At 41.3% G+C, this 26,292-nt stretch overlaps 1 protein-coding gene and 1 non-coding gene across 12 annotated transcripts in view; both read left to right on the top strand.

The window, feature by feature from the left end:
- The window catches only part of eif4g1b (eukaryotic translation initiation factor 4 gamma, 1b), a 38,484-nt gene extending 21,954 nt beyond the window's left edge, over positions 1 to 16,530 (top strand). For 10 of the 11 annotated variants that reach the window (XM_087850751.1, XM_087850750.1, XM_087850749.1 and 7 more), the window contains 24 exons: positions 675 to 767; positions 1,212 to 1,296; positions 2,225 to 3,223; positions 3,361 to 3,449; positions 3,674 to 3,866; positions 3,981 to 4,114; positions 4,234 to 4,359; positions 4,741 to 5,151; positions 7,452 to 7,598; positions 7,736 to 7,972; positions 8,089 to 8,193; positions 9,240 to 9,566; positions 9,665 to 9,776; positions 9,879 to 9,990; positions 10,102 to 10,343; positions 11,886 to 12,013; positions 12,335 to 12,507; positions 12,799 to 12,924; positions 13,030 to 13,111; positions 13,275 to 13,373; positions 13,963 to 14,094; positions 14,278 to 14,356; positions 14,699 to 14,839; positions 15,000 to 16,530. In XM_087850751.1, coding sequence (XP_087706877.1) covers positions 675 to 767; positions 1,212 to 1,296; positions 2,225 to 3,223; positions 3,361 to 3,449; positions 3,674 to 3,866; positions 3,981 to 4,114; positions 4,234 to 4,359; positions 4,741 to 5,151; positions 7,452 to 7,598; positions 7,736 to 7,972; positions 8,089 to 8,193; positions 9,240 to 9,566; positions 9,665 to 9,776; positions 9,879 to 9,990; positions 10,102 to 10,343; positions 11,886 to 12,013; positions 12,335 to 12,507; positions 12,799 to 12,924; positions 13,030 to 13,111; positions 13,275 to 13,373; positions 13,963 to 14,094; positions 14,278 to 14,356; positions 14,699 to 14,839; positions 15,000 to 15,181 — 4,554 coding nt within the window. In that variant the 3' untranslated portion in view covers positions 15,182 to 16,530. The remainder of the gene's footprint in view (positions 1 to 674; positions 768 to 1,211; positions 1,297 to 2,224; positions 3,224 to 3,360; positions 3,450 to 3,673; positions 3,867 to 3,980; positions 4,115 to 4,233; positions 4,360 to 4,740; positions 5,152 to 7,451; positions 7,599 to 7,735; positions 7,973 to 8,088; positions 8,194 to 9,239; positions 9,567 to 9,664; positions 9,777 to 9,878; positions 9,991 to 10,101; positions 10,344 to 11,885; positions 12,014 to 12,334; positions 12,508 to 12,798; positions 12,925 to 13,029; positions 13,112 to 13,274; positions 13,374 to 13,962; positions 14,095 to 14,277; positions 14,357 to 14,698; positions 14,840 to 14,999) is intronic. The other variant, XM_087850748.1, reaches the window with a different exon arrangement.
- On the top strand, positions 7,302 to 7,369 carry LOC118454940 (small nucleolar RNA SNORD66). Its single transcript, XR_004843961.1, has one exon. It is a non-coding gene; the product is annotated as a small nucleolar RNA SNORD66 (small nucleolar RNA).
- Positions 16,531 to 26,292: the final 9,762 nt, after the last annotated feature.

Raw genomic sequence — 26,292 nt, 5'->3', positions numbered from 1 at the left:
AGGTCAGCATGGTTGAGCTAATACTATCAAAAGTAGGTCAGAGTGCAAAAGTGTTAAAAATGGTTTAATCCTTTTCTAGGAATAGCCCGTGTCACTGAAGTTAGCAGCATTTGGACTCCTGAATTCATTGTTACTTTGTGTGACTGAGAAAACACGTGTTTGTAACATATAAGAAGAGTGCAGTGTGTACACAGGAATGCATTCTGTTGTCAGATCTGATTGTGTTTTGCCTTCGTGTGAGCAGGCTTTTTCAACAACAACGGCTTAAAGCAGCAGTGGAGTTTTGTTTCGCTGTTTAGCTTCAAGTTGGTTTAATTTAATTCACGCTCAGTCAGACAGCTTTTCTGGTGACTCAGAGGCTGAAGCACATTCAGTTGGGCAGCAGAGGAATTTGCATGGTGGTTAGAGTTTGGATTTTGTGTGCCTCAGTGAAGAAATGTAGCTTTCATTCAATGAGGCAAGCTAGTGAATAAGAGCTAAAGGGAGGACTGTGGAAAAAAGACGAATGTAGGCACTGCACCATGGGAAGCAGGTTTTTTTCCCCTGCCTTTATTCTTCATTTGAAGTTAGTTTCAACTAAAGTGTTGTCTGTGTTATTTACCTGCTGTCCCTTACCCTCATCTTTTGTTCGTTTTACTTACACCAGTAGCTCATCTACTTTCTTTCCTCCACAGATCAGAATAAGAGACCCAAACCAAGGAGGTCGAGACATCACAGAAGAGATTATGTCAGGGGGCCGTAGTGGCTCCACCCCAACCCCACCTCAGGTAAGCCACAGAGCCACATTCTTGAATAAAAGTACTCAGGAGAGCGGCCATACAAGCACACTGTTCGCTTTTTATAAACTCATACACTTGAAAGTGACGTTACCTGACAACTATTGCTTTCTGGGGTCCATATTAAAATATAGAGAAAATACTTTCTGCTTTATTTAATATAAGATTAAGTAAAACAGAAAGGACTAGAATTGACTCACATGCTCTGTCCACATGTTACTGCTTGGAAAGATTGCTGATTGCCATTTCCAATGTGATACACTATAATCTGTCAAAATTAAACTGACTGGCACTTTGACACGTGGCTTTTAAAACCAGCTGGGATTTGAGCCTGTTTTTTCTTTTCCTTTTTACCCCCCATAGTCAAATGGGAAAAAAAAGTGTTAACCTCAATTGTAAGCTCACCTTTCAGTTTGTGTGTATGTCTCCCACCAGACATCTGGATCAGAAAGCACGTCATTGACCCAGGCCAACGGTGAGAGTGTCCCAGCTGCTACTACACCAGCACTGGTTAGACCAGGTGAGTGGCACATGCTGAGTCTTGAACACAGTCGATACATATTTTACTTACTACGATTTATATAATTGTTATTTGTGTGAATCCTGCTTAGCCGTTTGTACTTTCATAACCATTTTTTACTTTGAATAGGTCTTAAATTCACCTATAAAATGAAATGATTCCAGTTAATGTTTTCATTTGTGATTACTTAATTGTTAAGATTGACTTCTACCAGTAAACAGCAATAACTGTTTAAAGAAGCTAGGAGAAAGGACAGATAGAGCCTGTGCTATGTATGACTTAATGTTTCTTTACTTTGGATATCTTGTTAAAGTAACTGGAGACCAAACTTGATTCATGAAACAAGCCATCTATGTGGATATAAGGCATGTTAAATCACAGCCTGTGGGCATAAGCAGTTCTTAGTTGAAACACATTTCCTTTTCACTGTTCAGTTGTTTGTACATATTTTAGTCTGTGTGAGTATCGAGGAGCCCTGTGGTGAACAACAAGTATCTTGGTGAATCTTGAGCAGTCAGCATCGCATGATTGGTAATTTTTCCACCTAAGGTTAAGTAGGGTTATCTGTATGGAAGTGCACACAACTGCTATCAAGCACCACTTTCAAAATAAGAGTGATGAGAATTTTACTAGTAAATCCACGCTGCTTGGTGCCCTTCTCTCTGCTGGATTTAAACATAGTTAAAATAAGTTGTTAACATCCCTGAGTGGCTCGCCCAAGTGTAGGAAAACAGGGAAGCTGGTTTATTTTGGGAAGGTTGAATGAGGTGTAGATATATAACATAAAAAGCTTTATTATCCTCACATAGTTGACCCGTGGCTGTGGATGAATATCTGTTTATAGGTTTTCAGAAACGATGTATTCAGTGTTGATTGTAAAAACACGAATATAACTGTATTTTTTTTTTTCTGACTTTTGACCCTCCAGATGACAGAAGGAAACCTACACCTCCACCTGTGGCAAAGACCCCTGAACTTCACAAAGGCGACTCCATCCCTACAGAGGCTAACACCTCTGATACGAACACTAAGACCCCGTTACCCGCTCCTCTGTCAGAAGCTGAGAACACGCCTATTAACACTATTTCTGCACTTGCACCGAGCCCTCCTGTTCCAGATGTGATGGATGCGCCTCCATCTCACAGGGAACCTACACCCCCTCCCCAGTCAGCACCTGAGATACCTGCCTATCCTGCACCCCTTCCTGATCCTGTCCCCACCTCTGCTGCACTGAACAAAGTTGACAATAAAGCACCAGAGGCAAAAGAGGAGGTGGCAAAGGAAGAGGAGACTAAAGCAGAAGAGAATGTGATGTCAGTAGACACACCCCAAACTCCTCCTTCCTCCACTAATGGTGTGGCCGAGTTGGAACCTGAAAGGCTGTCGGTCACGTTACCACCAAGTCACCTAGAGGACCCTCTGGAGTCTCCAATTGCACAGCCTGAGGAGCTCCGACTACCCAACGGGCTGCCGCTCCCAGCCCCTCAAGACCCCGAAGCGCCTGCCGTCAACACAGCTGAACGTGACGACAGCCCCATAGCTGAACCAGATGTCAGTCAGCAGCTGATAATACAGACATCTGCAAACGTCGCTCAGGCAGGACTATATCTAGAAGCCATACCTCCACCTGTTAAACATTCAACCCCTGCACCCTGTGCTCAAGAAGCGGAACCACCTCAGGCGGCACCTGCCCAGCCTGAGGTTCCAGAAACTGTTCCTGCAGCCACTCTGGATGTTAAGGAAGACACTCCAGTGCCCCAGTCTAGCACCAAGGAAGAGACGTCTTCTCCTACAGAGACAGTTTCAATAACTGACAACACCCCAGAAAAGGTGCCCACTCCTCCCCCTCCTACAGCAGAGGAGAGGGAAGACACTCCTCCTCCCCCACAGACGGTATCCTCTGCCCCTGTAGAAACTACTATGCAAGGTTAGTCACTTCCCCAAGTTTGATTTATTTTAGTCATTTGTTTCTGCTTTCTACAAACTGAGAATTGAGTCATCCTTCGATTTTCTGTCTGCGGTATTTTTGAGCTCATCTGAGGCTGCCTGTCTTTCTTTCTCTAGCTGCTGTGTCTGTGCCAAAGAAAAAAAGAAAAATGAAGGATCTAAACAAAAAGGAGGCTGTGGGAGACCTCCTGGATGCCTTTAAGGAGGTATCTGATCGATGATGTATTTGTTCATTCATTCTCATACTTTTCTTGCCTGTTGTAACTAATCTGCAATTACTCCATATCCACTGAAGCTGAAAAAGAAACTAGTCATCAACCCTTTCAAGGGACATAAGACGAACTGCAGTTGCTGATTTTTTTACCGTAATGTCTTAATGAAGCTCATATTTATGAGCTTCCTAAATACCAAACTGATTTTTCTGACTAAGCAGCAAAAGGTGATTGCACCAGAGCCTGAGCCAGTCCCAGCACCAGAGCCCCAGCCCCCTGCCACTGCTCCTCCTGCCCAAGAGGAGGCAGACTTAACCTGGGAGGACAAGGAGGACAAGCTGGATGCTGAGAATATTCAGCCGGATCCTCTCAATCCGACTGCCACTGACAAGAAGTATCAGTACAAAGAGGGTGGGTGTCTGAAACTTGACAGAATTTATTCATTGAGTGGTCTACCTTCCTCCTCTCATATGTTGTGAAATGTCTTTTAACAAGAAGACATCTTCTGTTTTCTGTTTGTTTCAGAACAATGGATGCCAATAAACACAGAAGAGAAGAAGAAATATGACCGTGAGTTTCTTCTGGGATTCCAGTTCATCTCAGCCAGTATGAACAAACCTGAGGGTCTACCAGCCATCAGTGATGTTGTCCTGGACAAGGTGCAAAGATTTACCCTAAAGTCTAGTCTAAGTGAAATAAAACCAAAAAAAAAACATGTCTAGATCACATAGTAGTGGAAATTGTAATTAAGTTCCCATCCTGCTTTCTGTCTTTTCAGGCTAATAAAACACCTCTGCGACAACTCGACCCCAGTCGCCTTCCAGGAATGAACTGCGGCCCTGACTTCACGCCCTCCTTTGCCAACCTTGGCAGGCCCAGCATGGGAGGAGGAAGCAGAGGACCAGTGAGTTCAATTTTTCTTTGTGTAACTCAGCACTTTCCAATTGAATTATTACTGGGGTGGCTGTAGCTCAGGTGGTAGAGCAGGTCATCTACTGATCGGAAGGTTGGTGGTTCGATCCCCAGTCTGCATGCCAAATATCCTTGGGCAAGATACTAACCCCAAATTGCTCTCCGATGCATCCATCGGAGTATGAATGTGTGTGAATGTTACTTAGAAAGCACTTAGAAAAATGTGCTTGTGCGAATGGGTGTGAATGGGTGAATGTACAAGTTGTGTACAGCGCTTTGAGTGCTCAGAAAGAGTAGAAAAGCGCTATATAAGAACCAGTCCATTTACCATTTACCACTTCAATTAAATCATGTTTTGATGTTTCCCTTACAGTCTCCAGGTATGGGCATGGGGATTGGCGGACCACGTCGCTCTCAACAAATGCCGAGGAAAGAACTGAGGAAAATCATCAGCAGCATGCCACTCAGTGATGAGGTGCAGCTGAACAAAGCAGAGAAGGCGTGGAAGTCTTCAGTGAAGAAAAGCACTCGCAGCCGTGGGGCAGAGGAGGTAGACGAGAGTGAACCAGAGCAGATCAAGACCCAGGAGCTGTTTAAACGGGTGCGCAGCATCCTCAATAAACTGACCCCCCAAAAGTTTCAGCAGCTCATGAAACAAGTAACAGAACTGACCATTGACACAGAAGAGCGGTTGAAAGGAGTCATAGACCTCACCTTTGAAAAGGCCATCTCTGAACCAGACTTCTCTGTGGCCTATGCCAACATGTGCCGCTGCCTTATGGGGGTAAGTGATGTCTCACCCAATATAGATGCTTGAATATTTACAATGGAAGTGTTGTTGTTTAGATGTTTAACTTATGCAGCAGAGTAGGGGTGGGCGGTATAAGCGGTATACGGTAGAAACGATATGAATTTGGCCAACGGTAGAGATTTTGCCTGTAGCACTCTACCGCGAGATTTGTCGATATGTCAAGTCTGTATCATATTGTTGTGTGATTGATGGATAAACGGTAAATGAAGAGAAAGTAATAAATGCTTTACCAAACACAGAACACAAAATCACTTTTAAGCTTGTTCACACACAGCTATGAGTGATTAACATGACATAGCAGAACATAGATATTAATAAAACGGTATGAGCTGACTGCAGGTTTCTCCAACCTTCACAAACCGTGCATTTGCATAGTGACTGAAACTAGCACCACTGAGTAACAAAAGGCCTTGAAGTCAGTTTCACGATCATTAATATGCAAATTGTCAAGATTAATGGCCATGAGTACCATTCACAGAGAGTTGGGGAGTGGCTGCAATGTAGTCGAGCAATTTGTGGTCCTTTGTGATTCTTGTCTTGAAAAGTGCTATACAAATACAATTTTACCTACTTACTTGCAATCACAGCATAGTAACATGGTGAAAGATGAACTCTTACAGGGTCATTATGCTCGCTTTGCGCTACCTGCTGTGCCTAGTTTGACATCACATCCTTTGTCGCACACAACAATCTTGCCGGCACTTTGGCTGGTCATGCACCTCTCGATTTTGTAACTTAGCGCGGTGTGCCACAATCGCATCTGTACAGTGTCCGGTCAGTTTTTGCCACCATTTTAATTATTTTCCAGCACCGGAGCTCAGACATTCACAGATACACCAAGGGAGACCTTGGGACTGTTTGAAAACTTGAGGCTTTGTTGAAAGAACTTTGCAGAATAACACTCAGCAACGTCTTTGGTTCCCGTTTTGACTTTTCTCCTCTAATATCAGTACACCTAACATTCAAGAGAATACTGCAGCGGCTTCCCGTGCCTTATTGAAATAAATAGAAGTGACTGTGAGACAATGTTTAAGCAGTGAGCGAAGCGACCATTGCTGTGGGTCTTGGGGGTATTGTAGGGCACCTTTTTTTTTAAATTGAACTTCTGAAGTGAGATAACTCTAACTGTACTGTATATTTTTTATATGTATAAATGTGTGTGTGTGCATGTATATATGTTTTTTGTTGTTGTTTTTATTTTTTTAAATAACATTGTTCGATCTTAAATGTAGTTGTTGGCAATGCAGGAAGCCCGAACTCGACCCCAAAAGTGACATCATGGTTTGTAGGGCTGCACGATTAATCGTTAGAAAATCACGATCTCAATTCATACTTATGTGCGATTTCATTTCCAAATAACAACGATTAAAAAAAAAAAAAAGACGATGACGATTGTACCGCATTTTGATCCGGGACGTAATCTGCATGAAAACAAGCGCTCACTCTTCCTGCTCAACAAATGACAAGGGCAGAGCCTTATACCACATGATACAGAAGATGGCTGCTAAAAATGGCAGGGAAAAGACAACGGAGAGCACGTCAGGGATGACGAGAAAGTGACTGGAGAAAATCCGTCCCGGTCAACCACCCAAACATCAATAACGGGAACCTTATACAGCGCTTCCCTATACCCGTCGAACTCCTGCAGGCACAAAGAAATTACGGAGGCTATTACTTATCACCTGACCAAAGATATGGCTCCCATTAACACTGTGCAAAACGAGGGATTTAGGAAAATGATCAACACCCTAGACAAACGCTACACACAGTTTTTCTATTGTTGCACTACCTGCTCTATACACGCAACGGTGGAGACGGAATTTCAAGCAGTACAACATTTTGCGGCAACGACAAAATGTGAGACATTTATTGTTTTTATGTTCAGTCTCAACTGTTACAAAGTTGATGTGCAGTTAATAAGCGCAATAAATATTTATACTGGAAAAGAAAATCGTGAGAGAATCGTGATCTCAATTCTAAGCAAAAAAATCGTGATTCTCATTTTATACAAAATCGTGCAGCTCTAATGGTTTGTAATAGATTGACACTGGGGTTGGCAGATGCAACAATGCTTTTGCAGTGGTGTCAATCCTCGTACTGCTAGTTTACAAATGTCTTTGAGTCTCCAGTGATGAACTCAAATTAGTGCCACGTTTCTGGGCCACTGATCTAAGTGATGGGATTGAGGGACTGAACCACTGCAACACTGAGCTTGCACCCTGTCTTCTTTTGCCATTTACTTAACATATGTTTTCTTTCTCTGCTTTTTTCAGCTTAGAGTCGAAATTCCAGATAAACCAGGAGCCACTGTAAATTTTCGCAAGCTGCTGCTAAATCGATGCCAGAAGGAGTTTGAGAAGGATAAGGACGATGATGAGATTTTCGAGAAGAAGCAGAAAGAGCTGGAAGCTGCATCCGGGGTATGTATGCTGCATTGTGAACTATTATTTGTACAAAGGAAGTCATGTGTCAAGTCAATAGTTAAACATCTGAAAGGTTTCAGAGATCCATCTAACTGTACTTGTTTTGAATGCCTTTTTTTGTGTTTGTTTCCCAGGAGGAGGAGAAGCAGCGGCTCCTTGAGGAGTTAGAAGAGGCTAAGGACAAGGCCAGGAGGAGGTCTCTAGGCAATATCAAGTTCATTGGTGAGCTGTTCAAGCTGAAAATGCTCACAGAGGTCATCATGCACGACTGCATTGTCAAGCTGCTCAAAAACCATGACGAGGAGTCTCTGGAGTGCCTGTGCAGACTGTTGTCCACCATTGGCAAGGACCTTGACTTTGAGAAGGCCAAGGTACAAAACACACACATGTTGGAGACACATGACCGAGATGCATGCAACCCAAGATTCTATAATTTTGACTGATAAACACACAATGCACTTAACCTAACTATTGTGTCCCACTTCAGCCTCGTATGGACCAATACTTCAATCAGATGGAGAAAATAATAAAGGAGAGGAAGACCACCTCCAGGATCCGTTTCATGTTGCAGGATGTGCTGGACCTTCGACGGGTAAATAACAAAGTCGCATATGGACTCAATGAGCTGTTTTGCATATATAATTTGGAGCTTGAGCCTTTTCCCCAACTAAATCTCTCTGGTTGTAGATTTGTTGTTTTAAAAAAAATGCTTATTTATAAATTTTATGATTTGAGTAGACCAAAAATAAGATCTAGCTTTTTAAAGCCTGACCCATTATGCAACACTTGAGATTTTTACAGGCACTTTTATTGAATCAGATAAAGTGATAGAAAATGCGATTTCATATATCATATTTAAATCTGTTGGGTTCCCAATTAGGAGCTGCTGCTCCTAAACACAGAGCTACTCTGTGCCATTGGCTGAGACAACAAACAGCAGCATGTTCATTCATCCATTCATCTTCTCTCAATTGAAGTAACAGGATTTGAGGGATCCTATGCTATGTCATCATGTGTGCCTCATAATTTTCCTGTCACCCCTTCCCCCCCCCAATTTATCTCAATTATGTGCAACTTTCTGAAGCCAGTTAAGTGTCGTGGTATTGAAGCTATATTGAATTATAAGATTAAGCCAATGTTGACTTTTAGCTTACAGAGACTGAAAGAAGATGAGAAAATGTGATTTAAAAAGGGACAACTTGTTTGTGCTTTTGAAGGAATGTTGCAGTCCTTCAGTTAGGCTTCCAGTCCCTCCCACAAAGTCCTACAAAACCTGCTGTTTTCAGTGTTTTTCAAGCTGGAATCTGCTGCTCTGTGTCAGTGTAGTGGCCCAGTTTAATTGAAGCACATACTGCATGTTTTATTTCAAGACAAAAACAGAAACGCGACTGGAATGATTATCTCACTCTCTCTCGCTGTCTTGTTCTATGAACACTGTAGTTATAAAGGTCACTGATTTAGAGACACTCATCAAAATGACAAGGGCACATAAGATCTGCTTTGTGTTCATTCATACAATAGTGACATAGACAGAAAAAGAATACATTTTCAAAGTCATCCTCGTGTTTTTTTTTGTGTTGTGTGTTTGTTGTTGTTTCCCCCCATCATTCTCACAATTCTGTCTTGTACTTGTTCCAGAATAACTGGGTGCCCCGGCGAGGTGATCAGGGTCCCAAGACCATCGACCAGATCCACAAAGAGGCTGAGCTGGAGGAACACAGGGAGCAGATGAAGGTGCAGCAAGCCCTCATCTCTAAGAAGGAATCCAGTGGAGGCTCAGGAGGCAGGATGGGTGGAGGCCGTCGGGGCCCTCACTCTCCAGGTCGTCGAGGCCCTCATTCTCCAGGCCGTAGGGGAACCCACTCCCCAGGGCGTGGTGCCTCTCCCCAGGATGACGGCTGGAACACAGTGCCCATCTCTAAAAACAGACCTATTGACACCTCTCGCCTTAGCAAAATCACTAAGGTAAGAGAGGGAGGGGGTTTCCTCTCACACACAATGTGAGCACATTTTGACAATCAATTGAAAATATCAGACTTCTAATGACAGCTTTTTCTTCTCAGACTCCTGTTCTTGACTTCAACAATCAGCTGCTTGCCCCAGGAGGTAAAGGCACATGGGGCAGCTGGGGTAAGGGCAGTAGCGGTGGCACAAGTGCCAAGCCTGCAGATTCTGGTAGGTTTTTTCCACAAATTTGTTTATATATCAAAGAATTATCTATTTGTGGTAATCAGAACTGAAGTTTAATTTGTATCGTGTGCCTGTTTTAATCCCCAGGCTCAGAGACGGGTAGCCGACCAGCCACCAGCACGCTTAACAGGTTCTCAGCCCTGCAGCAGCCTTCGTCCTCAGGCTCTTCAATAGATACAGATAAGAGAATTCCTCAGAGGTGAGCAAAGGGACACAATTCTCATTACCAGCTCAAACCTTTCAGTGTTCATACTGTGAGTGTGTAGAGATGTATTTTACAATTGTACGACTTCTTGTCTGAACTCTACAGAAACAGCTTGAGTCGAGAACGAAGTGATCGCTTCGACCGCTCAGATCGTGGCGGTGACCGCTTCGAGCGACGTGACGACCGTGATCGAAACCAGCTCCAGGTCACTAAACGCAGTTTCAGTCGGGAGAAGGAGGAGCGGAGTCGGGACAGAGAGCAGCGTGGCCCTGCTGATCCAGTCCGCCGTGTGGCGAGCATGACGGATGACCGAGACAGCAGAGAACGGGCCAGAAGCAGAGAGAATGGTAGCCTGCCTGAGATAACTTTAGCATATAATATTAAATATTTAAAACTTAAATTAAAAAATCTTTTCACAATACTAAATCAGACAGCAGGAGACCAGACTTGAAAAAAATAGTCCTTTTCAGATACCTGGGCTCATCATCACACCACTATAAACTTGGAAAATTCAAATACACAGTGGGCCAAAATTCAAAACTGGAACAAAGTCGCGGGTTAACATTAATATTTATTGAAAAAAAAATCTTCCTCCAGATTTAAGAATGAATCTCTTCTTATGGACTCAAACAAGTTTTACTGAAAAGCTGAATATGGAACAAGCAAAGCTTAATACTAAACAATATATATATTAGCTGTATAATACCAGTAGGCCAGCTCTAATAATAATTTGGTATGGCTTCGCGGGCCAAATGTAATTAGGCTGCCAAATTTGGCCCGCGGGCCAGAGTTTGACGCCTATGCCCTAGATTAACATTTTTTTTTATGAATGAAAAAATGACATCCATGATGTAGTTAGTGTTTCTAGACATGTTGGTTGCAGGACATGTACAGAGTACTCATAGCTCTGGGTGTGAGCACAGTGGTCTTCATTTACTAATATGTGCGTGTAAACGTTCGTATTTATGACATGGGCCAATTTTGCTCTTACCGCCATGCATATGTTAGTGAAGCAGACTCGCTCTAAATTAACCAGAAAAGCATTGTTGCTTCTGCCAACCAAAAACAGAAATCACTTGCACCACTGAGGCAAAAAAGAAGGAGATAGTCAGACTGGAGAAACTTAAAAAAAGCGGTTTGGTCCAAGGAAGAAGCCAGCAAGTGTTTCCATGGGAGTGATAACAGTTTAAAAATAAAGTCTGAAATAATGACGTTTTTCAAAATTGTTTCTTCTGAGAAACAGTTTTTAAAAAGTTTGTAATCGAAGTTTATTTGTTTAAAAAGAATTAAAACTAAGAGACAACAAGGAAAAGAACAGGTGGAAGATGACGAACAGCACATCTGTCAGCCCAAATTTAAAAAATTGCCGCAAGGGCAGGGGGGAAAAATCCAGATTTTCCAGCATCTGTGGGACAGTGCCAGTAAATTAAACTGCACTTAATGGCATCCAGCTTGCTTGATGTTATTTATTATGAAATATGAGATCAGTTAAAAAAGGTCTGTTTCAGAGGACAAGATAGATGGTGATGTTTTTTAAAAAAAAAAAAAATCATACAGAGCTACCGCACTGCACTCTAAGAATAACAATCTGGATTTTATAGTCGCATCATGATTTCTGCAGCTCTTTTTGTCATCAGTGCACGATTCTCTGAAAGCTTCAAATAATCAGATTTTTTTTTTGTTGTTGTTGTTGTTAGGGGGAAAAAATCAACTCCACCCCAAACATAAAAATGTTGGCAGGACTGTTGTGCTCCTCATTATTCGGTTGACTTCAGTTTGAAGATTTACAAGAAGATAATTGGAAACAATGTTTCTGTTTGTTTTTTTTCCCCTCATGTAGCTTAAAATCTGATTTGCTGTTCTCTTTCTTTTTGTTGTTCTGTGAACAGCGAAGAGGGAGAAAGCTGCCACCCCTCCACCTCCCCAGACCCCCACCAAGCCTGCCTTGACCGAGGAGGAGTTGGAAAAGAAGTCGACAGCCATCATTGAGGAGTACCTCCATATCAACGACATGAAGGTACACACTGATGCTGCTTTTTAAACACACACACACAGAGCAAGGACACCTAAAATTAAATACAAAAAACAACAACTACCTTTTACCTTTGCTTATGTGAAATGTATTCACAAAGTGCTTTTGTGGACCAATTAAAGCACTTTATAATTAATGCTGCTCTAATAGTCTTCTTATTCACAGTGAGGGTTTCAGTGTATTTCCATCATCTAAAGTCCGCATTGTTGACACCTGAACATCTATTTATTACACTTAAAGCCATGAGAGGATAAAAGAGGAGCTTATGATTCACTGCTGTCTTTCTGTCCTTGTCTGTCCCCACAGGAGGCTCTGCAGTGCGTGCAGGAGATAAATAGCACTCAGCTGCTGTTTGTGTTTGTACGAAACGGGCTGGAGTCAACACTGGAGCGCAGCACGATCGCCAGGGAGCACATGGGCCTGCTGCTGCACCAGCTCATTAAGACCGACATCCTACCAAAGGAGCAGTACTACAAAGGGTGAGTACAGAACCCCCAGGGAGGTGCTGGGTTAACCGGTAAAGTTTGGACCAGCAGGACTCCACATTACCAGCGGCCCGCGGGGAAACGTCACGCTTGTGAATATTTTTCTGCATTTCGTGATCTTAAAACCCCCTGTCTGGCCAAAAAGCAGTGAGTTTCCATATGTTGCTACCAGCATGGTGCGATGCTGCTTAATAATTCCATCTGCTGAGTCAAGTTGGGCTTGTTCTTGTATTTCTTAACCCTTGAATAATCTTTGATGTCCGTGTACTGTGATTCTTTTTTCAGGCTTAAGGAAATCCTGGAGGTGGCAGAAGACATGGCGATAGACATCCCCCATATCTGGCTCTACCTGGCTGAGCTGATCACTCCCATGCTTCAAGAGGGAGGCATCCCCATGGGAGAACTTTTCAGGTTTGTTATAGTACTTGCTAAGTCTCTCAACACTTCAGATGAGGAATAAATGGGATATTTCTATTTGTTGATGGTTAATTCATTGGTTGCCTGATGTGTCTTCAGGGATGTCTCAAAGCCTTTGATCCCTCTGGGCAAAGCTGGAGTCCTGCTGGTTCACATCCTCACTTTACTCTGCAAAGGAATGGTAAGAGCTGCTCATTATTATGTCATGTTGTGTTTTTGAAAAGCTAGCATATATACATAAACCTTTGTCCCAGAAAAAAACAAGATTAAGATCTATTCATGTGGCATTCACAAATATGATTGCGTTTTCCATCAGTCTACAAACATCTCTTTCCTCCCATCAGAGCCATAAAAAGGCAGGTACAATGTGGAGGGAGGCAGGCCTGCGGTGGAAGGACTTCCTCCCTGAGGACGTAGACGTCAACAAGTTTGTGACAGAAAAGGTGAGGGTTCACAGCTGGCTGGCTGTGGTTATCCTCGATGTAATTCAACACTGCAAAGGAAAAAAGCAAGAATCTAAAGCTCAGGTCTTAACTGATCAGTCTGATTACTAAACATCTGGACGTGACTTTGTGTTCACATAGTTAAAGAAAACCTCCACAGGGTTATCATGCTCCAATTCTTTTAATCTATCTTGAATTAGTGTTACATAATTCAGTTTTTTTTTACCGTATTAAGGATATCAGCATTGTACATCATACAGATCCAAGTGAGAAAAAAAGTATCTTACCACTGTAATGACAGATGCTGAAGAAATGCAGAAAAATGACCAGAGGTGGAAAGTAATAACTCATCAAATGTTAGGTATCATCATTGTTTATGTGATCTTAAAATACCACACATGGATCTTAAATGAGTTCCATTAATAATAGTAGTATAATAGTCTAATCCTCCAGTCCAATATGCAGTGTTACAATCCTCTCATCACATTTAATGTAATGCAGGATGAAAGGAAGAAATATTCTCATAGCATGTGATGTGACAAACGTCGTGAAAAATGACCACGATACCCCTCTCTTTCTCTGTCTGTAGAATGTGGAGTTTACACTGGGCGATGAGTCGGAGAAGGACAAGAAGGAGCTCAGCACTGCAGATCTGACCAGCCAGCTGGACAGACTGATCCAGGACAAGGCTGACAACCAGAGGATCTTTGACTGGATTGAGGTTTGTTTCAGATCCACTTATGTGGGTTCTGACTTTTAGAACCTGAAAATGTGTCATCGTTAGTTTCTCAACAAAGCAACTTTCGTAACCGCAGCACTAACAGAGCTGATTCAGACAGGTCGTCGTATTTTGGGTGGTGTTTTCCAGTTTTGTGCACACGTAAATAAACGTGATTCTTTGTAGGCCAACCTGGATGAGCAGCAGACCTCCTCCAACATGTTTGTCAGAGCGCTGATGACCTGCATCTGCCAGTCAGCAATTTGTGAGTCATTCTGTACTCTTCACATTAAACACTATTAACACTAGACTAAGTAGACTATTAGACTTCCTGGTCCACTTCAGTTCTGATGGGCTTTAAGTCCTCTTACCTTATTACTGAACTTTGGGACCTTTTACTGAGCCTTTAGTTCCCTCACAGCTGACAGGACTTCATTTATGTCTCATCTGCTAGGGAAAAAAAATTTGATCTGTTAATTGTCAGTATGTGTGCCTTTAGTTGTACTTTTAGGAATGAAAGGGCTGCTACTCAGTGTGTGAAAATCATCCAGGCCAGAGGGTGTAGTCCAAGTGAAATGTGAACATTCTTGAAACTTTTCCTCCACAGGTGAGAATCCCTACAAGGTTGACAGCGAGCAGATCAAACGGAGGGCAAAGCTCCTGCAGAAATACCTGAAGGACGAACAGAAGGAACTACAGGCTCTGTATGCCCTGCAGGCCCTCATGTTGCAGATGGAGCAGCCTGCCAGTAAGTAGCTCATTCAGGCTCAGGTTGTCCTTTGTCACTGCTTTGAAATTCAGATTTCTGCTTCTCTTCATGCTACAACTTAAAAGATTAAGAAAGCGATCTGCATCATTTCCTCATTCCTCACCATTTTCCTCATTTCCTTTCTCCCCTCACTCATCAGATCTGCTGCGAATGTTCTTCGACACACTCTACGATGAAGACGTGATCAAAGAGGAGGCCTTCTACAAGTGGGAGTCCAGCAAAGACCCCGCCGAACAGCAGGGGAAGGGTGTGGCCTTGAAGTCCGTCACTGCCTTCTTCACGTGGCTCCGCGAAGCCGAGGATGAATCCGATAACAGCTAGGGGCTGCTGGGAGAATCGATGAGAGTTCTGGGCAAACCCATGGGGAGAGCGAATGTTCTGTGGATGATTCACAAGAGGCTGAATCAGCAAAATCCTTCTGCATAAACAGAAAAAAAAATAAAGAAAAAAAAACTTCTTCAACTGGGAGAGATTGTATTATGGATCGAACATTCGATCCTTTTTTTTTTTCTTGTTTGTTTTCAGTTTCTTGTTTTTCTTCTGTGCAACCGAATGTCTTTTTTGAAACAAACACAGGATTAACTAAAGAGATGAATAGATTTGAGAGAGAGAGAGAATGCTGAGAAGAGTTGAAAGCTGTAGGAATGCTCTGATGCTGTTTCCTTCAGTATTTTTATTTTTTGGGTTGTTTTCAGAAAGCTTTTTGTCGCCACGGCAAAACTACTCAAGACATTTTGCTTAAAGACAGAAAATATAACAGAAGACTTTAAAAGGCTGTTCACATCTATATTTTTGATGAATTCACCCTTTATCATGTGGACATGACAGTTGTCATGCTACATGTCCGCCGTTTGGATCTACATGACGTGCTAATGTAGAGCTTTTTGTTTCCCTTTTCAAAGTGTTGGATGATTAAGGGTGGTTTGTTTTGTTTTTTTGTTTTTGTTTTTTTTTTGTAAGAAAAAATTGAAAACTACAAAGAAAAGAGCCGTCTAAGAGACATTTCAGTCATGAGTGAATGCAACGGTTGTGGACTTTCTGAGGACGTTGTCACTGAGGAGAGGGGCAATGAACATTGACCATTTTGCTGCTTGCAGGGGTGGCAGCGATGCTACCCTTTAAAACCCCAGCCCAACTCAATCCCACCACCCCCACCCTCTAATGTGTCTGTTTCACTTGTTTCCTGCGCTTCAAAAACGAACTGTGGACTGAGAGGGAGAGCAAGAGCGAGGGATCATGGTTTCACCCTCGTTCAAAGCCGGTTGGTGTTTTTTTTGTTTTTTGTTTTTAAGAAAAAGTATCATTATTGAAACTTGAAAAAGTATACAGACAAAAATCCACTTTAATGACAAAGGACTTTTAAGAAAAGTTTAACAGTACGAATCCTAAGGCCTTTCTTTGCTTCCACGAGTGGAAATGCATTTCAGGAGAGTTCTGTAAATATACGATGAATAGTTTTCTTTTAAAGAAATTATGCTAATGTAACCCCTATTTCCCCTGCTCCTCTGAAACAATGTGGCAGTTTTCCCCCCCGTATTTATATTTTTCTCTCCTCAGCTGGCAGAAGGTGCTTGTGATATCCAACCCCAGTCATTGATTACAGTTTAATTGAAAAATTGTAAATACTTTTCTGCTTTACTTTATTAAAAAAGATATTTAATTAAAGAAAATTATTGCCTCTTTTCACATCCAGAACTGGAAGAGATAATAAAGATGGTTGCAAATAAAAAGGAAAATGCAGATGCTTGTGGTTTTGTGACCGGAGGCGGCAGCAAGGCCGGTGCTGTTTTGCCACTTTGATGAAATGAAATGTAGTGGTTGATGTTTGATTTTTTTTTTTTTTTTTTTTTTTCTTTTCAGACACGCAAAACAGATTTCCCTAACAATATATTAGGTTGTGGGGGTTTTTTTGTTTTGTGTTTTTTTGTTTGTTTGTTTGTTTGTTTGTTTGTTTTTGTTTTTTAATTGAGTATCTTTCAGGTTAAAAAATAAATCAGAGGGCTTTATTATAGACACTTATCTCCTGAGTTTGAGCTTCATTATGAGACATGAATCAGAAACATGAGAAAACTAAAAACTTTAGAATGAATAGGTTTTTAGCCGGGTGAGGTGGTGGCATGGCCAGGGCTGCTTTCCCGCTTTGATCCTGTGATTGGAACATTCCTCGGTGACTGCAGATTTGTTGACTGTGAGTGTGAATCACCCCAAAGGTGACTGGTGGCCTTTTGGGTGCACTGAACTTGTTATAATTGTTCAAGAAGTCAGTTTGAGGTTTGTGACATGTCATATTATCCTGCTAGAGGCAGCCATCGTTCTGCTCTTCTGCATACCTTGGTTGCATCCATCCGTCCATTTTCTTCCGCCTATTTGATTCTGGACTGCTGGAGCCTATCTCAGCTGTTATAGGGCGAGAGGCAGGGTACACCCTAGACAAGTCAGCAGTCTGCCAAAGAGCTAACACATAATAGCCCTTCACACATAACCAGTTAACCTAATCACACTAACTACATGTCTCTGGACTGTAGGAGGAAGCCAAAGAACCCACGCAGACAGGGAGACCCTGGCCAGGTCATAGATTCAAACCCAGGACGCTCTTGCTGTGATGCTAACCAGTGTTATTTGCGCAATCCCAGCAGATCACCAGTTTCTGAAATACTCAGACCAGCCCGTCTGGGACCAGCAACTCTAGTTCAAAGTCTCTGAAATCACCTTCCTTCCTTACTCTGGTGCTTGGTTTGAACTTTAACAAGTTGTCTTGTTACATGACTAAATACAATAAGTCATGTGATTGACTGATTAGATATTTGCATTAAGGAGCAGTTGAAGAGGTGTACTTGTTTAAAAAGTGGCTTTGGAATTCAAGTTAAACCTGATTTTTATTTCCCTACACACAAAAAACCTGAAGCAAACAGAGCAAACGAAAACATCTGCTTGAAGTTGGCAGTGGTGGACACAGGCCTTTCTAAAAAAATTAAAAAATAAATTTAAAATTCATAGCAGAAATATCTCTTCATTAATGTCTCCCACAGCAAATCGCTTTGACTACTTCAGTTCAGACAGGTGAGCTGTTATCTGTTTTCTCCAGTGTAATGAGAGTTGATCCACTGACTGACCTTCAGTGTATGACTCCATTTCAATAATGGCTTTCAGGATGTGGCATCTTTAGTAATTAAAGTATCAAAATGAGGCAGTCATGTTACGATACATCAAAGCCATGAGAAACTGTCATTTCTGAGTGGCCCATGTCTGACAGGCGGTCTCACTTTAGCTCTGAGAAGAGCGTTACTTTGATAGTACAGTGAAACAGCACATCAAACAAGTCATTTTTTTTCTTTTTTTGTCTAGTAATGAAATTCATTGCTTTATCTTTTTTTTTCCTTCCTATGTTTTACATTGTTTAATTATTAAGCAGCGGCTGCAGATGTGGCCTGACCCACTAACTGATGGAGCTCATATCAACCTGAAACATGACCTAGAGGCAATCATTTAACAGCTAGCCTCTAAACTCCGGGGATACCTGCTGACATGTATCAGGGGACAGATGTCATGTTACACATTGGTAACTCAGAGACAGAGTGTCACATGCAGTCTGCAGCTCAGAGACGTGCTGCTGTGGTCAGCAGGAGAAGTTATGTAACTAGAGGCCAGGACACAGGTTACAAAAACACAGAGGAGACATCTGTTCTGTCATTCCAGTGGGGGTGGGGGCTCACACTAAACTGAAAAGAGCTGGACTTCTTGGGGATCTCCGGAAAGTAGGGCTGGCCTGGATTAATTCACCAAGAAACACTAACACATTAAGTATAGAAGCAGTAGAGCAGTTTTGAATTAGAATTTGAAATAATCAGCAGGAAACTCCAGGTCTAACAAATCAAGACAAAAAGCAGGTCCTGTGGTGGCCAATAGAGGCTGAAATAAACAGAAATAAGCATGTTTCCAACATGGTGCAAAAACATTATTGTCGTTATTGTTTTACAATTAGGGCCATGGTTGCTGATCAACATGGTTAACTGCTACCTGCTAATCACTGCTAATTAGAATAAAACTGAACCTCTGGACTGTTGGTGCCTTTTGGAGCATTATTGGAAATATTTGAAAAATACTGATGCTTTCTAAATGGTAAATGGACTGATTCTTATATAGCACTTTTCTACTCTCTCGGAGCACTCAAAGCGCTCTATACAACATGCCACATTCACCCAATCACACACATTCTCACAAGCACTTTATCTACATCTTATCTTAGTGCTATCTAATAACATTCACACACATTCATACTCCGATGGACGCATCGGAGAGCAACTTGGGGTTAGTATCTTGCCCAAGGATACTTGACATGCAGACTGGAGGAGCCAAGGATCGAACCACCAACCTTCCGATCAGTAGGTGACCTGCTCTACCTCCTGAGCTACAGCCACCTTTCTACTGCCTAGGCCTTTACTTCTGTGTTTATTTGTATAGCAAAAAACATTACACATTACAAAGTGCTTCACAATTTCAGTTAAAGGCTGTAGCTCAGGTGGCAGAGCGGATCAGCCACTAACCAGAAGGTCGGTGGTTCAATCCCAGGCTGCTCCAGTCTGCATGCCAAAAATTTTCTTGGGCAAGATACTAACCCCATGTTGCTCTCCGATGCATCCATCAGAGTGTGAATGTGTATGAATGTTAGATACTTAGCACTTAAGCTTAGAAGTGCTTGTGTGAATGTGTGATTGGGTGAATGAATTAGCTGTATAAAGCGCTTTGAGTGCTCGGACAGAGTAGAAAAGCGCTATATAAGAACCAGTCCATTTACCATAAAGTGGACTCTGAATTTCAATGAGATGTGGTGAAAGGAAGCAGGAACAGTTGTTGTTTGTGAGCGTCAGCCTTTCTGCTGTGTTCTGCACCAATCTGAGACAGGCTATGGAGGACTGAGAGAGGAAAAGTGAGCTACAATAAGTATGTGTCTCTGTGTTGCACTGACTTGCTTACCATGCATGTATGTAATAACATTAGTACTTTATGCTCTCATGCAAATATGGTTACTTGTAGCTCCACAGAACCAACACGGGAGTGGCCAAAATGCACAGGCCAGAAACCACTGGGTGGTGTCACGGTGGCTGTTTCCATCTTTTATATACAGTCTGTGGTATTATCTCAAACTGCAGTTGCACTCTTTTATATCGTTTTTATGTTTTCTTTCTATTCTTAGAATAGAGGTGGACGTACCAAAGATCTGCAGGTAGAAATATTCACATTTGTTTAAATCATATGAGCTAAACATTATCACGAGCTAGACATTTCTTACAGAAGCTGACCCAACATCACATGATGTGGTGTCGAGATAAGCCAAACCTATTTTATTCACTTGTCTGATGGGCATCATTAATAATAATAATAATAAAATTAAAAAATATATATTTTTATCACTGATTGCAGTAAAAACACACGCTGTTTGAAGATTTGTGACACAAAGTCTGTAGAAGCACTTTTTATTTTTCCCTTTACTTTTACTTTTGCATGTTTCCATAACTGCAGTAACACATAACTGTATCAGGGTTGTGTCAAAAACTGTTAGGTACTCTAAACACCCCCCACCCCCCACCCCCGCACATACAGCAAGGAAAAGTTATTCAATATCTCACATTCAGAGAACATGTTCACTTTGGATCTGTGATTCAGGTCCAAATACACACAGATCAGATTAGTTCTTCCGATAAAGAGGAGGAAAAACAACCTGCTTTGTTTGCAAGAATCTGCTCTCTGCCTTTTTCATCATGTAATCCACAAGCTGTGACTGTTCCTGTGCTATATCCTGTGGGTTTTTTTTTTTTTTTTTTTTTTTTTTTTTTTTTTGGGGGGGGGGGGGGGGGGGGGGGGTGGTATATCATACTGTGAGAAAGCTGCCAGTTCAGTCTGTAACACTAATATCTAATATGAGCTGCAGAGTGGAGTGAAGCCTTCTTTCCCCACCTCCCACCATCAGCCTGAAATAGAACGGTATGGTTGTGCTGGACCGCTCCTAAATGCAACTCGGGCCAACAGAGTGTGTAAGCTCAGCAAACTCTGCCTGTACAAATAAAGAAGCAGTGCTGTTCCCACATTCTTCCTCCTTTTTTATATTCATTTATATTCTTTTAAGTCAGTGTGGTCTCTGTTCAGCAGCGCTTCACACAATCGACCTACAGCAGCACCTTTTGTAGGCTGTAAGTCGACCTGTGTGTAACCACAGCGAGGCCTTCATTTTAAACCTGTATCATCTTATAACACGTGTTAGGAGAGCCGCCGTCTCCCTGCTGACACCACACCGCCTCACGTAGGGAGGAGGGGGTCGTACCGCCTTATCTCCAGCCTCAGCTGCACGATCGCGCTCAGCTGGAACCGGTTTTCACATGACATTTCCACCACTGTTACACCATCATTCCTCACCATGTAATCCTTCCAAAGCATGTTTGTTCTGGGTACTGTGACTAGATAAAGTTGGACCAGAGGGAAAACCCTTAGGCAGCATTACAAGGTGTTTTTTCCACAGTGGGTCAGCACGTTTGAGGGTGCTGCTGACTGGATGGGACACACAGGCTTGAGTCAGTCATGTGAACCAGAGCTGTCTGCAGTTAAGACTTCCAAACACACATCAAAGTCAGGGGAAACGTGAGCGGCGACGCTTTGTATGGAGACGAGATCTTAGTCTGACATTCACTTGAGATTTTACATCTGAGTGATGCTGTATCTTAAATCCATCTGCTGTATATTTTCCTGTTTATCTGCAAATGGATTATAAACGAAGGTTTATAGGACACACTTGTATGCACATCTGTTGAATGTTTGAAATCTTACTAAGATTTTATCTTTCTTTTTGATGGAGGCAGGTAAACCCTGAAAAATATGGTTTTGGGGATATGAAGATAAACTGTATGTGGAATCAAGAGTCTAATATGCAGATCTAAAGTGCTGATTTCCAAATAAACACCTGCAAAAAAGTGACATTAAAGATGATGTTTTTTATGTAAAGGGATTTTGTTACTTTTTTCTGTCTGCCCTTTTAATATCTACACTGAAACACAGCATTCGAATGCACAGGGAACACATTTGGATTTTTCCATGGCTTCATCCTGCTTTGAAGTTTCATTTCAGATACTTTGCCATATATAGAAATCATGAGGAAGTATTTAAATTGTCTTTTGAATGTTTGGACAAGTACATATTAAGATAAATATGTAAAAATACAAAATCACTTGGAAAAGTACACTTAAGCCATGATAATTAGAATCAGAGGTTCCAGGGACTGCTAGTTAGAACCTCCCTATTCAAATATCCACCACAGTAAAGTGTGTGGTGTCATCATACAAAGATCTAAAGAGCTCCCTCGGGCCTTTTTTTTGGTGGGGGTGGTAGGGGGTCTGGCAAGGATTTTAAATAAAAAAAAAATTACTAATTGCAGTGGAATAAATCACTTGATTGCACACCACCATCATCATGGAGGGCAGATTTCCAGCAGCTTTGTTCAGCACAGCCTGCCCTGACAAATTCAGCCCAAGAGCAGAAGTCTCTGTGACCCCGAAACCCAGGCCCAGATGACTCTTGCTGCTGTTGCTGTCAGAGCAGACACATCAACAATCACAACACAGTTCCACAAATTTAAAATACGTGCCAGGAAAGTTCTGCAAAACTTAAACATATGGGGAAAACCCGGCTTACAGATAATGCCCTTTAATCAAAGGATTAAGATCTGTGTGGCTCAGACACAAGATGGCATTTCAGGAGAGGAACCTGGTCTGGGTCACGGCACTGGATATTAAAAATGATCCTAAACGCTTTCACCAGAGAACAAATCCACCAGTGATTGGCTCAAAAACAAAAAGGAATGTCATTGGAATTTATGGAAATTTGAAGTCAGAAATATCACAGCTGAAGGAATTTTGCCTTGAAAAGTGAACATCAGAGAGGCTTAATAACAACACCAAATGCGTTTCATAAATCTTGCTAAAGGGGGCCGTACTAGATTCTCATGCTTTTTATACAATATACAATATTATATCTCTTCTTGAATAAATGACTAAAATTATTTTTCTTTCACTTGTCAAAATATGTAATAAATAAATAAATTTAAATTGAACTAAATTAAAATCTTGCAAGTCTGAGGAGCGAGTTGCATTAAACTTCAGTAATAGTCACTATTGCATACACTAGAGGGCGCCATTACACTGTGTATATTCCCCAGATTCACTATATTGAGTGACCATGCCAGCTTTTGCAAATCTCTCAAACGCTAAAACTGTCTCCACGCAGCAGATAACAAACAAACACACGTTTTAAAAATATAATAGGGAGCCAAAATCACTGTTGGATCGGTGACATCTATACATTACAAATGCATTCATTTTGTTTCACTTATTTTGTTCCTAAATATTTTTTGAGTCTAGCTTTATCCTACAAATTGCTGCCATGACCCGTTTTCTCCCCACAGGTACCATTGGAGTTTAACCCAAACACATACACAACAGTAAACTAATGAGCTGACATCATATCGTCATGAATCATAGCCCCACAGCAGATGGTGGGTGTGTGCAACAGCCTGCTGTCCTGCTCACCGCAGAGACCCACAGCAGTGAGGACACAGTGTGGTCGCATCTCTCCACCACCGTCAGTGACAGCATGTCAGCGTCTTGGACTCGCTGCACAGCGCACCGCATCAACCCATTCAGCTGTGACAGTTTGCTTTTCTCACAGAGGTGCTGTCAGTTTTTGCTGTTTCGATGAAGCAGAGGTTGGCCAAGGTCGCAAAACAATGTTTTAATAATGTTTTACAAAAGTTACAAATATGAATTTCAGGAGTGTAAGTGGATGATATATATAAAAAAACTGATTCAAGAAGAACAAAATGTGGAACACAAGCATTAAATTGCCCTGAAGTCTGGCAGTGAAATGAATTAAGCTACAATTAATCCAAACATACCAAATAAACGACCACCTTAAAGCCCCTTATACCTGCATTCTTTTTAATGGCCAGCACCAGGTTTTATTTAAATATTGAATAGCTGAAAATTACCCTTGGCTTGCTGGCTCTGTGACACCAGTAAACACCTTCCTGCTGACTAATTTGCTAAATTATGGTCATTTTTAGAATCTGGGAGACCAAACAGCCACAATCTCAATCGCTGTGAGTACACTGACCTCTCAAAGTTCAGGTATTATTCAACTGCATAGTAAACTACATAGCAGTGTGTGTGTTTAGCTAAAAGGGAAACGGTGAAGATGAGAGAGAAACTTTTTCTATGTAGCATTTAAAATGTTTAAGCTGCAAAATTTGATTTTAGGAAATGTTTGAATCCTAGTATCATCACTGTTAATGTAATAGACTGATATTAGCATTATCTAGATTTACAGTTTTATGACCATATAATAAAGTTTTCCTACCACAGCTTCATTTATTTTTGACCACTTAGGCCATAACTGCACAGGCTGGTAAATGTAGCGTTTTTTTAAAATGCATTTTGGCCTTTTGTCCAAACATAAATGGCATTTTAGCTCACTGAAAACAGAGCTTTTTAGAAAACCTCCTCCAGCATCAAGATGTTCAGTTTCTGCGTTTACATGTCAAAGTCACGTGTGGTCAAAGGAGAGCCACTGTATTATTGTTTGTAGGTTTCTGATTGGCTAACATTCCTACAAAGTGTAAAGTGCGGGGTAGTCATGCCTATTGTTCTGGCATGCACTGTTTTCATGTGGACTGGGATATTTTTCAAAATGAAAGTATAAAATCCCCATTAAAAACATCACAGTTTATTCTCCAGATCACTCAATTTAGCATGAACTATTATTTGCATTGACTATTTATTATGTTTAACAACACACGGAAATGAGTAAGTGCAAGCAGATTTACTGTTTATGTAATTCAATTCGTAATTCAATAATAGAGAGAAAACAAAGAAAACCTCAACAATCAGATGACCCAGTATGAACAAGCTGTTTGGCAACAGTAGGAAGGAAAAACTCCCTTTTAACAGGAAGAAACCTCCACCATCTCTGCGGCGTTGGAGATGAGGGGAGGAAGACAGGATAGAAGACATCCTGTGGAAGAGAAGTGGAGATTAATAATAACCAACCATTAAATATTTGTAAATGTAAAAAACATTAAATATGTGTTATGTAGAGACCAATATTAAATAAAAAAATAAACATTATTAAATTAGAATTATTGCATACTGTGCATCTTCAAATAATTTTAGCTATAGAAAAACTAAAAGGTTTTTCCTGATAACCGGATTTGAGGCTTTATGTGCTCATGCTGTTGGTCTCGTGTGTCTTCACTATCATTTCTCGTTCTTTTTCTGGCTTCTGACCAGAGTCCATCAGTAATGATATTTTAATTAAATATGAAGCCTCACAGACTTTGTTTGCTTTGATGGTGTCCCATCTTTTCCTACTTTGATACCAGACTCATACTTTTGGTGCTGAGCTCCCAGTATTTCTGGGACTCACTTTTGAAAACTTTTTCAAATGTTACCTTAAAAAAAAAAAATCACATTTGTTTTTTCTTTCTTATGGGTCAAGGTCACACAAACTGTATGCCACGCTCCTTTCCACATTTTTTCCTCCATTTGCTCTCATTTACAGAAAAAATATAAAAAGGAAAGAAGAAAAACTATATTTCCATTCCTATTAAGGAGATTAAAATTGTTTTGCGTTCTTGGCATTAATGCCTCATTCACACCGGTGAGACTAATCAGTGAACTTGCAGGGAACATTATGTGATTAAATTACCTGTGTGACGCATGGCACCTGTTGAATAAGAGACAAAACACGCTTTCTGCATCGGTTGCCATGTTACCTCTTGTTCTCTCAGAAGGGTGATGTGGAAATTTTGGACAAGCAATCAAATAAAACATGATTGTCAATACTTATATCCCTTCTTGCTAATGTATTCATTGGAAAATAGATGGATGAGTGCTTCTGGCTTTCAGCTCAGTCCCGGCGGACTCTGTCTTTCTCACTTACATAACTGTATTGCTCTGTTGCATTATCTCTCAGATACAGTCCATTTATGGTTAGAAATCACACACACACACACACACACACACACACACACACACACACACACACACACACACACACACACACACACAAACTTTCAATTGCTGATTGGTATGTTCGCCTGCATTTCCTTGATCTTTGTCACAGGGTCATAAATAATGCCCGTGTATACGCTCAATTCAATGGTGTCATTAAAACTACTCTTAATGAGCCCTCTAGTCAAGGACCAACCACAAATACTCATAGGTTTATTATTACAGTAGTTTAAGCTGCAGGTATATTTTTTAATGTTTTTTTTTGTGTGTCTTATTTCTCCTCTATGCCAACCACAACACATTTTTTTCACTCAAAGGGTCATATAAGGCTGCCATTGGTCTTTATTGGTCTGATTGGTCTTTATGCATTTATGACATGCT

Source organism: Neolamprologus brichardi, chromosome 14 (genome assembly GCF_056152115.1).
Source record: "Neolamprologus brichardi isolate AB-2024 chromosome 14, ASM5615211v1, whole genome shotgun sequence".
NCBI lineage: Eukaryota > Metazoa > Chordata > Actinopteri > Cichliformes > Cichlidae > Neolamprologus > Neolamprologus brichardi.
Note: the sequence above shows the minus strand (reverse complement) of the source record. Positions and strands in the feature narration are given on the sequence as shown.